Source organism: Lolium rigidum, chromosome 3 (genome assembly GCF_022539505.1).
Source record: "Lolium rigidum isolate FL_2022 chromosome 3, APGP_CSIRO_Lrig_0.1, whole genome shotgun sequence".
Lineage (NCBI taxonomy): Eukaryota > Viridiplantae > Streptophyta > Magnoliopsida > Poales > Poaceae > Lolium > Lolium rigidum.
The window spans coordinates 60,195,887-60,208,430 of record NC_061510.1 but is presented as its reverse complement, the minus strand read 5'-3'; the positions used below and the strand labels follow the sequence as shown (position 1 = coordinate 60,208,430).

Genomic DNA, 12,544 nt, shown 5'->3' with positions numbered 1-12,544 from the left:
AAGAAAGTCTACTCATGACTATTAGATAAAATGTTCAGCTGTGTGATGCCATAATTGCTCATTTTATCTATCTGTTTGTTAATTAAGAATTTTGATATTATGTTAGATGTACACAACCTAGTTAATCAAAGGAGTTTTGATATTCTGTTTGTTGGATTTATTTATTCAGGTATCCTTGTGCTTGTTTCTTATCTAGATTTCCGTTAGCATATCAATCAGTGTGGTAGCACAATGACTTGTAAGTCTGATGAGCTATATTTCAAATGCACAAGCAACAATTTCTTGGCTACAGACTTAGCTTGGGCATGACACTCCGGTGATCAAAACCCGTTTACATATTGTTAAGCAGGTACATAATACAATTTAGTATACGCTTCATCCTACTTTTTGCCACTATGATATTGAAAGCAATTTTTTTGCAGGCTCAATAGATCATCGACTTGCTATACACGGATGTCTAAACATGCTAGGCAAAAATTAGAAGGAGCATATACAAGAGTTGGCATTGAAAGCAATTTTTTTTTTGCAGCCTCAGTAGATCATCAAGACTTGTTATACACGGATGTCTAAACATGCTAGACAAAAATTAGAAGGAACATATACAAGAGTTGGCAGAATATTATATTTTGATGCAACATTGTAAAGTGTCTACTTTTCAGACAATTTTTATGTATGAATATTGGTCATTCCAGTAATAATATTGAATTCTTTGTCAAGAAATACATTACTCTTCTACAAGTTTCATTTGTTTTGAATGTCATAAAAACGTTCCCTCACTATGAGAAAAAGAATACACAGGTGTCAAAAGAAAATACACCATCTTCCACAATGATCAAACCATCCAAGCCACAAAATAAAAAAATCGAAATAAAAATTTCAATAGCGGTGAGATGTGGCCACAAAATAAAAATATTTTGAAATAAAAATTTCAGATCTCTATTCCAAGTTCCAACGCATACAGCCGTTACTTGACCTCCGTAGCTATTTTGCAACGCCTATCCCCGTGGTTACCAACGCACGTATATGCGTTGCATTATGCCTTAGCAACACCCAAAAACGCAACGCATTATTATCCGTTGGTATGGGCCCTAGCAACGCCTAAATGGCCATTTAGATACGCATGAATGCGTTGCTGTAGAGGGGGTCTTCTTGTAGGAGTGTAAGATTTTCAACTTGGTTCAGTTCCGCCAGCTAGGTTTTTTTTTTGGGAGAGAAACACTAGTCATAGAGGATTCACCCCTTATTCTCGTTCGTCGCATGGAAAAGGGAGCTTGATTTCTCCAATTTGAGTTACTTTGATTGACAATCCTCCTTGAAATTTGGAAAGAACGCGCAGATCCCCCTCTTCACCCGTTTCCATGTGCGCCTCGTGCTCCTCTTCAGCTTCTTCTTGAATGGCTCAAAAGCTTGGTGATATTCCTCCGATTGATCATCATGATCGGGTTAGAAGATGTTATTGGCACCAATCTGTGAGAGATTTTGAATCGTGTTGTCGAACATGATGATCTTTCCCAGCGGAGTCGACAAAATATGTTTTCACACATGAACATGTGATCGTTTATATAGCGTCAAGCATAATATGCAAGACACATCGCCAGAGAGCCCTCATCGGGAGCGCGATATGCAAGGCATCCGGGGAGATATTTCGAAAACATAAAACGTGGGGTTTCAGGTGCAGCTGCTATGGACTTCCTAGGTCGGTCTAAGAGCCCCCCCAGGACCTCAAGACTTGTAGCTTTCCAACATGAGGAATGGGAGAGCAAAAAACTAGGACGAGGAATAAATCTCTTAAAAACAATTGTATGTTATTCAATCGTCCATCACCACTCATCTATATATGAGACGGCTGGAATTCATTTACAATGAAGCACTCAAATTTTCATCTAAAAACCTTAACTTAGTCCAACTGAGACAAGTGTTCACTTTCATGTTGTACTTGTTTTTTCATCTAAGGCCATCTTAATGAATGTCCGTCCCTGTTTTTAGCTCTAGCTCAATTCGGGAGCGCCTAGAAAACCTGACAATCAAATCATAAACCTCCCCGGCTCAACTCGACCCAACTCGCAAATACGTAGTTAACGAGCTGGCTCGACTCAACTCATTAACATAATGAGCTTAAAACCCCAACTTGGATCGACTCGGTAGATACTCTAGTTGGCTTGATAAGCTTGATAAGATCATTAAGAAACTGAACAAGGCAATCAATTCATGGTGGAGTAAGATTACAAGAAGGATGGTTCATGATCTATGCCTTTTCGTGTAGATGTGTTCAAATCTGGCATGAGTGCTCATATTTTTTTTGCCTACTAGTTTTTATTTTTCTTTAGTGCTGACTATTGTATGAGCTAGTATATGAGCGTAAGAATATTAGCGAGCTTATCGAGTACTCGCAACTCAACTCAATAAACTCGTTTTCTTAACAAGCCAAAAATACCGACTTAGCTTGACTTATTATTTTCCAAGTTTGAGCCGTGTCGAGTTGAGTTTTCGATTACTCGTTTAACTCATGATCTTAAAGTTTTATTTCCACCCCTATGGGTCACCCAAATTCCGGATTTCATTCTGGGTTCATATCCAGATATATTGGAGGTCTCTGGTGAACCCTAGATAATTCTTGGAATAAACCTGGATAATTTCCTGAATAAGGCGGAATATCCAATCCGAAATCTCCGGGTTTAACCTCCCACCTGCTTGTTCTGGCTCTGAAGGTCGCATACAACCTTGTATTCACATGACCCAAGAAACCAAAGCTGATCATTTTGACGAGGGGCACAACTTTCACTTGGAGCATTTTTTTATTTGAGGCCATGTTAAGAATGTTTTTCATGATAAAATTGATTGTCAAGAGGTGAAGCTTTCCACCATGTCCTCGTTGATTACGTTGATTTTTTTTAAATAGGTGCTTTATTACTTGATCAAGCAATTACACCCGGCCTCTGCATAACCAGGATGCATAAAGCCGTTCGGGAGTCACAAATAGTTCCAAAGAAAAAAGACATAGGCGAATTACATATCATTCATGAGCAATTGTAGAACGCCTAAGATGATGATGAAGGCCTAATTCTTAGATTATGCTGTCATCCATGTAGGGAAAAAGTATCCCTCACCGTATTGTGTGTGGCGTATGTTGTGAAATGTATATGTGGATTGCCTAGTTCTTTCCATCAGTTCGGTCTTTTGGTTCAAGTGGCTAGTGCATGAAGCTTAACATGGTATCAGAGCCCCAGGTCTCGAGTTTAAATCCTGGCTTTCACATGGTTTTCGCAATTAAGCCTAAAAATTGTTGTTGTCCCCCTCTTTAGCCACCGCTGATGCCCTGTTTCGGTGTGCTCTTCTTCTTTCACGTGTTGACTTTCTCTTCTCCCGTCACACGCGAGTGGGGGTGTTGTGAAATGTATATGTGGATTGCCTAGCCCTTTCCATCAGTTCGGACTTTTGGTTCAAATGGCTATCCTGAGGTGAGGACAAGAGCAAGGATACATATATCTCTTCTGTCCTGTATCATCTTTTGCCATGGCACATCATCGCAATGATAAAAGAGAGGACGCCAACAAACGTATCCTGCGACGCGCAGGAGGAGGAGCTCTCCCATTCTTTTGAGGCAAGTAGGCATGCCTCCTCAATCCTCATGCCCAATCTACTGCCAAAGAGAGGATCCCTATCTTGCCCTGTTCATCACTGTGCAGCTGCTGCCTTTTTGTGAACACTCAAGCCTTTCCACGACCACAGAAGCACACAAGCTGGATCCATCACCTTGAGACTGTGCGCGAAAGCAAGTTGGGCCATGGATCCATCATCTTGGGGTGCTGATGGCCCCAGCAGCTAATAATTGGGTTGGATTAGGGCAGTACACTGATTTGCCTTTGCAATGAGAGGCCCTACAATGGGTTTGAATGGGAAAGCCTTTGACCCTCCAACAGTGCCACACAACCACACTCGCATTGATTTGCCACAAGCAGCTTCAGAAGATCAGCTTGGCTGGCCCTCTTCAAGAATTCAGTTGTTGGGCTTGTTCTACCTGCTAAAATTGAGATTCAAGCATTCACCCGCTTAGCATTTTTAGAAGGGCTGATGACTATGCATGAAAGCCAATGTTCATTGCGATTGCTACTCTGGTGTATAAGACAGTTTTTTCTCTTGTTTTTCTGTGTATACACATATATAGCTGTGTGATCTTTGGTTGTAACTATTCCATGTCTTTCGTTGCCCAAAAAGTCCTTGGTTTCTTGTGTATCGAAATGATGAGCAAGATGCCAAGATTCCCCAACCTTCGCTTTCAGAAGGCAAAAAAAAATGAAGCATTGTTTCAGATTGGGGATCAGCATATACATAGTTCAGATGTGATTATTGTAGAGTACTTCCCATGATGTTATCCAATATTACATTGCTCTTCTGTGGCACTGCCTAACCACACACCTTGTTCGCTTCTCCTTATCATCTTGTGCGTGTTTATGGCACACATACTTACATGGAGATAGTGGCTGCCACCTGCACTCATATGCATATGAGTAAAGAGGGAAGCATGCAGCCTCTGCTACAGATCTGTGCAAGCAACAGCATTGATACCTTTGCAAATCTTTCTGTGCTATAGGAGCCCAATTAATCTGTTGCATGTGCTCGTCCTAGCTAGCACCCATGCATGCAACTGTCCTCCTGGACAATCACATTGTCTTGGCGTGGTTTTGCAAGGCATTTAACTGCATATGGCCCATCGTTTAGCACGGCCAAAGCCTGCCACTTTGCTAGGGCAACCATGGCTTTACCACGCTGATCATTCAAGGGGCCTCGTGAGAGAGGCTGGATTGGTTAGACTAGAGCGTTCCAGATCCAAAGATGAAAGGTGACTCGTTTGAGTTGTCCTCTCTGTTGGTTGGTCACTGCAGCATGCATCAACTTGTTGATTGTCCTGCCTCCGGAGATGTGCAAATCACACTTAGCCCACTGCAAACATCACATGCAAAAAAAAATTAGTACATGAACAGGAGCTCTTTGTTTTCCCCTTTTTTCTGGGACGAATAGGAGTCAGTTTTGATGAACAGAGAGAGTTTTGTTGAGACAATGATCTGGAGATAATGTGCAAGGATGCAGAATTGTCCTTGATTTTTGTTAGCCACTCTTTACTTGAGAAGGCATGATGGCAGAGACTGAATCCTAAGGGTCTTTGGGCCATTGGTTTTGCCTTTGCTGATTAAGTGGGAATTGTTTAGCTAGGTTTCAGGAAGGAGTTCTCAGATAGTAATGTGCAACAAGATGATGAACAAAAAGTCTTTCACAAGTCCAAACGAAAAATCAGTTTCCTGTTCCAACTAGAAACCTGATCCCCATCACTGCCGGTAAACTCTCCTCGAAGCACTGCAAAATCACACTTGATGTTTATCAACTTGTAGATTGTCCTGTCTACGGAGCAGTGCAAAATCACACTTAGCCCACTGCAAATACCCCATGCAAAAAAATTGGTAGAGAAACAGGAGGAATAGGAGTCAGTTTTGGAGAGCAGAAAAGGGTTTGATTGAGCCAATGGTCTCGAGATATTGTGCAATAGTGATGATTTATCCTTGATTTTTCTAGCAACTCAGAGGCTGACAAGTCGGTGTCTGAACCTTAACAGTCATTGCAAAAACAATTGGGCCGTTGTTTTTGCATTTGTTGGTTAAGTGAGAATTTTTTTAGCTAGGTTTCAGGAAATGTGCAACAAGATGTCTTTTGTGCAGGTCCAACAGAAAAATCAATTTCCTGTTCCAACAAGAAACCTGATGTTCATGACCACCCATAAACTGCCCTCCAAGCACTGTCGGTGATGCATGCTCTTTCTTTGTTAAATCGTATCAAATTTTGGAACATACATGAGCATGTTAGCTACCATGTGCTCTGCAGTCGCACTATCTGAAACTTGTAACTAAAGTCTCCACCACTGGGCATATGCTGAAAGTAATCGGCGAAAGCTATGTTTTAGTCACAGATATCACTTCACCCAGAACCATTTCATCTAGTATCAGAATTCGTTGACTAATACAAAAGTATTGCTCATGCTTCAGATTACAGAATATGTTCTGGCAATCCAACTTCCACAAATACAAAGCTGCTTTGCTTTCCCTTTTTTCCTTCCTATAAAGCACTATATACTCTTTTGCCGATGTTTCGACAAAAGATGCGCTTACAGTGTTGCATCAACAACTTTGACGTTTGCAGTAGATTGATTCCCGGTACAAATATCAGGTAGAGATCAGGCCAGCCGGCCATGCATGCGGTGAATAGCTTTCTGGGATTTAGTGGAGCACCTCACTTTCTCTAGGGTTTCATATACATGTGGACATGCTGTTCCAATGTAATCTTGGATATTTAGGAATATGACACTACTACTTCAATCAGCAAAAGGGTCAGAAAAGGTGACGTGACAGAAATTTGTAGTGAAAACAAGGTGTTGTCACACTTTAAAGTAAGCCTATGAATCCAATCTTATCACTGCTCGTATACTCATATGATTGCAAGTCTTATTGCCCCAGGGCCCACGTCGGAGGAGGCAGTTAGCAGTTAAACTTGTGCTTGACCCTTTAATAATCATCAGAAGCAAAAGTTCTTAGCCAAACTAGTGATAAAAGGGAACTTTTCAGCTCATGCGCCCATAATTTCATATGCAGTTGTACCATGACTGACATGATCTGATAGAAAACTGGTAGCAGATATGTAAACACATGCCTGACCCAACTTTCAGATGGGATTACCAGATAAGAGGGACACACCAAATTATCTATGTTTCCATTCATGAAGTACTCATGCCAGAGGGAGGGAGTTGCTTTACCTCGTGCTAATTTTGGAGCAGCTGGGCTGGTAAAGATTGGGCAGCAACAGCAGTGGCCCAACTCCATGCCATCTGCTGTATGGGCGTTGCAGCAACCAGCGTCAAGTCTCATCAAACGTCCCAACCTTACCTGTGACCTCGACATGAATTATCTTATGGTATCCAACTCTCACCCACTTGTGATCTGGAACGTAGAATAGGAAAAACTTAGGATCACAATATGATGCCATATCTTGCAATGGTATATGCTTTAAAGGGTGCTTATAATTGTGCACACAGAGAACATGAAATTTTTCAAGAGGTTGAACTGAATAGAAATTCTCCTATGAAATCTAGTCCAAGTGAAGTCCCAGGAAAAATTCCTACCGTTAACAATCGTATGGATCAAACTCCAACATAGAAATTTTTAGAAATGTTTTGAATCAAAGAGGCCCTGAGCCTGCATTTAAGCGCTTTTCACACGTATAACTGGACAAGCAGCAATCTTCCAAAAATCACCATGTACCCCTGATTGCTCCCTGAGAGTCTGAGTTTCTGTTCATCCAGTAGAGCAGCTAGCTAGTACCAATAAAGATTGCACATATGCAAACGCTGTACCCTATGGCGTATAGCCTTTGCAGCTTTCCTCTTGGTGAATCAATCGCCGGGCCCTTGATCATCTCATCAGACGGCCTTGTAACCTTGCCCATTACTGCTGCATTTGGAGCGACCAATCCTAAGTTCTGCACTTGACTGTGCTTCCTCGTCGATCTATTTCCATGGCTGGTCTGCGCGACTGCACAACGTCCACCAGATCTGAAGATCTTTTCTTTTCTCCTCCTTCGTCTTCAGCTGGAAGTTGGAACAGTAACCAATTATTTGACAAGATGTCTCGAGATGAGAAGGGCAACCGATCGCAACCACTGGACGGTCCTACCATCAAACTCAATAGAGATCTCCTGTTCCAGTTGGTAGATTTTTCTCCCAGTTGATCATGTTTGTGTTTTCAACCGTGTCATGTTCGATCATCGCTGACAGCGAACGAAATCGCTTGCAAATTCTGATTTAGTTGCAGATGATCGGCGGAAGAAGAAGAAAAAAAAGAAGTAAAAGCGGTCAAAGAAGCCATCGAGTTTGCAGAGGAATCTCCTCGCCACGTGCAGATTTTACTGTCCTTATTTGATCCTCCATGCCTTGGCATCTACCCCCCTTGTGATCTGAGCTCTGAAGACTACATCGCTCAGACCAGTGAGTGACTGGTGAGGATGAGTCAAACGATCGATCAATCCCCGTCGAGGTCGACCGGTCATCACTCCCTCATCATTTGCCATCACTCTCTATCATCCTTGGATGCGCCACACTTCTCGGCTGTAGCTGTAGATCGATTGGTCACTGTCCGAGCTTCTTTTCGCCGGAGCTGCGTTACCGGCAGAGCCATCAGAGATAACAGCTACCCGAAAAAAAGAAGGTCGAGGAAAAGAAAAGAAAAGAAAAGGCTGTGGTGGCTAACAGTTAGCAGGTGTATCAGCATGTGATTTACAGTGAAAAAACTTCTCATATAGCCATCAGAGATTCACAGTCTGGATGGAGGCTGAGAGTCGCCGTCGTTGTCTCCACTCTCCAGGCTGTGGAAGACGGACACGTCGGCTAAGAAAACTAGGGCTGTCAAGACAAAGCCGACGCGAGGCAATAATCGCTTGATGGACCAGGGCCAAACTTTTGGTGACCGTGGAGCAAGGAAGCCCGCCCTACGGATAGAACTTTCAGGCTGTGACAGTAGGTCCTCTGGTAATGATACCAGCAGCCAAACTTCAGGATTCAGATGAGATCACGAAAGGACAACCCAAAAAAGACACTTCAAAATTCCACCACATATCAGATATTCAGATCACAGAACGTGAGAACATAGCTCTTATCTCATAGATGAAATGAATGAAAAACATAGATCAATTCAGGAGGTTTCAATTCAGAATTCTGACAGATGAATGCGAATATGGAAAAGAAACTATGCGACAAGAACAGTAAAAAGTGTTAATGAATTTAATCTGGTGATGACAAGCTTTGTTTCGGAAAATTAGACAACACCATCGTAGCCATGCCAGCAACGACGGGTTGTCCTCAAACAGAAGGCTCTTGGAGCAGCAAACAAAACTGAGGAAGCGATGATGAAGCCCCCTCGAAAAAGCTTGCTCCGCTGCACTTATGATCTTCTCGTAGATAACTCAGAAATGCCGATGAACCCTACCTAGTACAACAACAATAACTGCTCCGCGGCTCCCGTATATGGCTTGGAACTCCTCCTCCGACGTCGAGCTCGGTAAAGTGTTACCATGTCTGCAACTCCAGCGTCTTGCCGCACCTGTTCACGCACAGGCTGCATTTGATCTGAACTGAGCATACTGCCGAAGAAGCTTACAGGATCTTCACAAATGGCGGCACATCCTCCCTTGGCCCTTCAAGTGATCGATACATGTATAAGATGTCCACGCCATCTGTCCTCTCTGACTCAGGCTGGCTGTTTACCAGCTCCACCACCATGCGTGGAAGCCGGCGTGCCACCTCCTTGCAACCTTGCAGCGTCAGGTTGCAGCCCGACATCCAGACGAAGCGCATGTTGTAGAAATGGTGCATTCCGGAGAGGAGGCCGGCATCACCGAACGGGCAGTCCCTTATCTCAAGCTTCTCCAGCTTGGAGCATCCCTGGAGGAGGTGCTGCAGCGCGAGATCACCGTCTCCGGCAAACGCCACAGAGAGCGTCCGCACTGACTTGCCATACTTGCCAATGTACTCAAACGCTCGATCAGTGAGGCGTCCAGATGTGGAGAGCCTAGTAAGCTTGCTGCAGTTGCGAACAATGGCGCCGAAGCCTTCATCCATGGGCTCCCCGGTCATATGGTCAGGCTGGAGCCTTCCCATTATGCATAATCGGAATACCTTGAGCTCCGGGCAGTTGTGCGACATGGTGATGACAGCAGCATTGGTCATCCTCTGGCAGAAGTAGAGTATGGAGCGGAGCCCACGGCAGCCCTCGGAGATGGCAGCCAGGCCAACCTCCGACACCAGCTCGTCCGCGTCCTCGTGCGCGTCCAATGGGAGCACGCGGAGAACCTGGAGCTTCTTGCAGAAGCTCGCCATGGCCTCGAGCCCCTCGTCGCGCACCGAGTCAAGCACCTGGTGGCAAAAGAGGTTGTCGTCAGAAATTAAAGGGAGAAGCGCGCAGGTGAGGGAACTAAAGCAATACCACCGAGAGAGCAATACCCATAGCGTCTCCAGATTGCGGCATTGCGCGATGAAGGGCAGGAACTGATCCGGGGTGACCGGAGCGTAGCTGAGGTCGAGGGTCGTCAAGTTGGCGGCGGCCACCGTGGCGATGGTGAGCAGGTACTCGGGCGCGAGATCACGGAAGCCGGAGAGCGAAGCCAGCGTGTTGGCGGAGGAGAAGGCGGTCAAAATCTGGGCCAGGTCGAGCCCCTGGTCCTCGGCGGCGTCCCCGGGCCGGAAGGCGCCGGTGCCGAGGTGCGTGAGGTGCGGCGTGAGCGCCATGAGGCGGCGCAGCTGGCCGAGCGTGACGTGCTGGTTGACGCCGAGGCGGCGGAGGCGCGGCGAGCGCGCGACGAGGGCCTCGAGCGCGGCGAAGGGCACCTGCGGGGTGAAGCAGTCGAAGCAGAGCGACTCGAGGTTGGTGTGCCCCCGCGGGAACGCCGCCACCCAGTCGGACACCTCGTCGTCCTCCTCCTCGTTCATCTCGCAGTCCACCACGTCCAGCACTCGCAGGCCCCTGCGGCAGGCGAACCGAAAATGGAGCACATCTCTCGCGTCAAATTAATCCGCCGTTAACGTGTGCTATAGAGCAGTTAAGTTGGAATGAAGGGAAGCCGTCGCACAGGGAGATGCATTATTACCTGCAATGGGATGCGATGGAGGCGAGTCCGCGGGAGGAGAAGCCGTCGCAGAGGAGGAAGGAGAGCTCGCGGAAGGAGGGCGGGAGGGAGCGGGCGAGGAGGTCGAGGTCGTCGTCGGTGACGGTGATGCGCTTGAGGGAGAGGGAGCGGAGCGCGGGGAAGGCGGCGGAGGCGAAGGCGGCGGCCCAGGGGCGGAAGGCGGAGCCGGCCCAGCCTGGCGGCAGGAGGTTGAAGTCGGCGAAGCGGGGGCGGCCCTTGAGGAGGATGTGGTGCGCGTTGGGGAAGCGTCGCGCGGCGCGGGCCGGGGAGGCGGCGAGGATGTTGCGGACGGCGAGGGAGAGGCGGGTGGCGGACTCGGCGCGGTGCCAGGAGCGGCAGACGAGGGAGGCGGCGCTCCGGTCGCGCGGGGCGGCGAGGAACTGGAGCACGGTCTCGAGGACGTTGTCGAGCACCTGGTCCGGCGGCGGCGTGGCGCGCGGGCGCTTGGGCGGGGCCTGGTCCTCGTCCTCCTCCGACATGGCGCGGGCGGAGGAGGGGGAGGCGGAGCGGAGGGACGGCAAGGGCAGGTGGTGGGGTGTGTGCGGGGGGTGGGTGTGAGGTGAGGTGAGAGAGGTGTACTTGTGTTCCGCCGGTTGGGCCGCCCCGGCAGACGGCAGTGCTGTACACAAGGATAAACAAACTGAAGAGGATGGTGGGCTGGAGCTCGACTCGCTGGGATCGCTGGATAGATAGAGACGAGGTGCTGAGGGGGTGGTTCAGTACATCTCATGATTTGTACCTTTTTCAGGTGTGATCCATACTGATACAGCTCCAGCTTTTTAAGCAACTATCTACGTACAAACCAACAGTATTCAAAAACCATTTGAATGCATACGGTCCTGGTTTTGTAAATATTTATCCAATTTAGTTCCCATACACCATATTGTACTCAAATACAAATTTAAAGGAAAAAAAGAAGACTATTATATTTCTTTTGTGTGAAATGGATATCACACAAATCAATCTTTCGATTAAGAAAACGGGAGTTATTTAGCGAAATATCGTGTTGAAAAAAAAACATCATGACGTCCCACAGAGCCGTCTCACGAGTTACAACTACCTCCAGGATACACCGGACCAACACGGCTCACAAAGACACACCGAGCACGCGTAAGGTTGCACGGAAGCAACGTGATCATTACTCCTCGAGAAAGCGGCCCCAGCTGTCAATGAGTCGTCACCGTAACGATTGTGTGAACCGCACTAAGAACTGGAAAACTAGTGGGCACACACGTCGAGGACATGGTAGCTCTCAAGTCTGAAGATGAGCTACAAAGAAGAAATATGCAAGGTCGACGAGGGCCACCACATACATAAGTATCCTTAGCCGGATCTATCGCCAAAACGATGGCCCTAGAGAGAATACGGGCTGAGGGCGGCCATTGTATGTCCAAGAAGGCTTTGGGATTTAGGGTTCCCCTGAAGCATCACTGGCACGGGCCAATTAATGTAACATCGAGGCCTTCGGTAAGATAATGGATCTTGCAAGCGTCACCTTTGTCGGCTCAAACCGCAGGCGAAGCCCGGTTTTTGTTGGCAGCCTTGCACACACAAACCCATGATTTGTTGGTCCGATCAGCCCAACACATTAGGTTCCACTAGGCATAGCCTAACCAGGGCATGTCTATCCAAGGCGCATAGTCAAATACACAAGCTCTCAATATAGTTTTTCGTAGTGACTTGCATCATGTTGGGAGAGGGACTAGGGATGGCGGAAGCGAACAATGTTGTTTTTAGATCAAGACTATAACTCGACGTGCAACAACATAGGCGCGTCATCGGGAGCCGAAGTTGCTTTATCGAGAGGATAATTCCATGCTTCCTA

The 12,544-nt window shown here is 46.7% G+C and overlaps 1 protein-coding gene across 1 annotated transcript; it reads right to left on the bottom strand.

Annotated features, from left to right (window-relative positions):
- Positions 1-8,711: 8,711 nt before the first annotated feature.
- LOC124696340 (transport inhibitor response 1-like protein) lies at positions 8,712-11,198 on the bottom strand. Its single transcript, XM_047229072.1, has 3 exons — positions 10,681-11,198; positions 10,037-10,556; positions 8,712-9,949 (listed from the first exon to the last, which is right to left on the bottom strand). The coding sequence occupies exons 1-3, from the start codon at positions 11,196-11,198 to the stop codon at positions 9,191-9,193; spliced, it is 1,797 nt and encodes a 598-aa protein (XP_047085028.1). The 3' UTR covers positions 8,712-9,190.
- Positions 11,199-12,544: the final 1,346 nt, after the last annotated feature.

Coding starts and splice junctions, on each gene's coding strand:
- LOC124696340 (XM_047229072.1), bottom strand. CDS start 11,198: ATGTCGGAGGAGGACGAGGACCAGGCCCCGCCCAAGCGCCCGCGCGCC. Junction 10,557..10,680: donor TCCATCGCATCCCATTGCAG/GTAATAATGCAT, acceptor CGCCTGCCGCAG/GGGCCTGCGAGTGCTGGACG. Junction 9,950..10,036: donor GCAATCTGGAGACGCTATGG/GTATTGCTCTCT, acceptor TTTTGCCACCAG/GTGCTTGACTCGGTGCGCGA.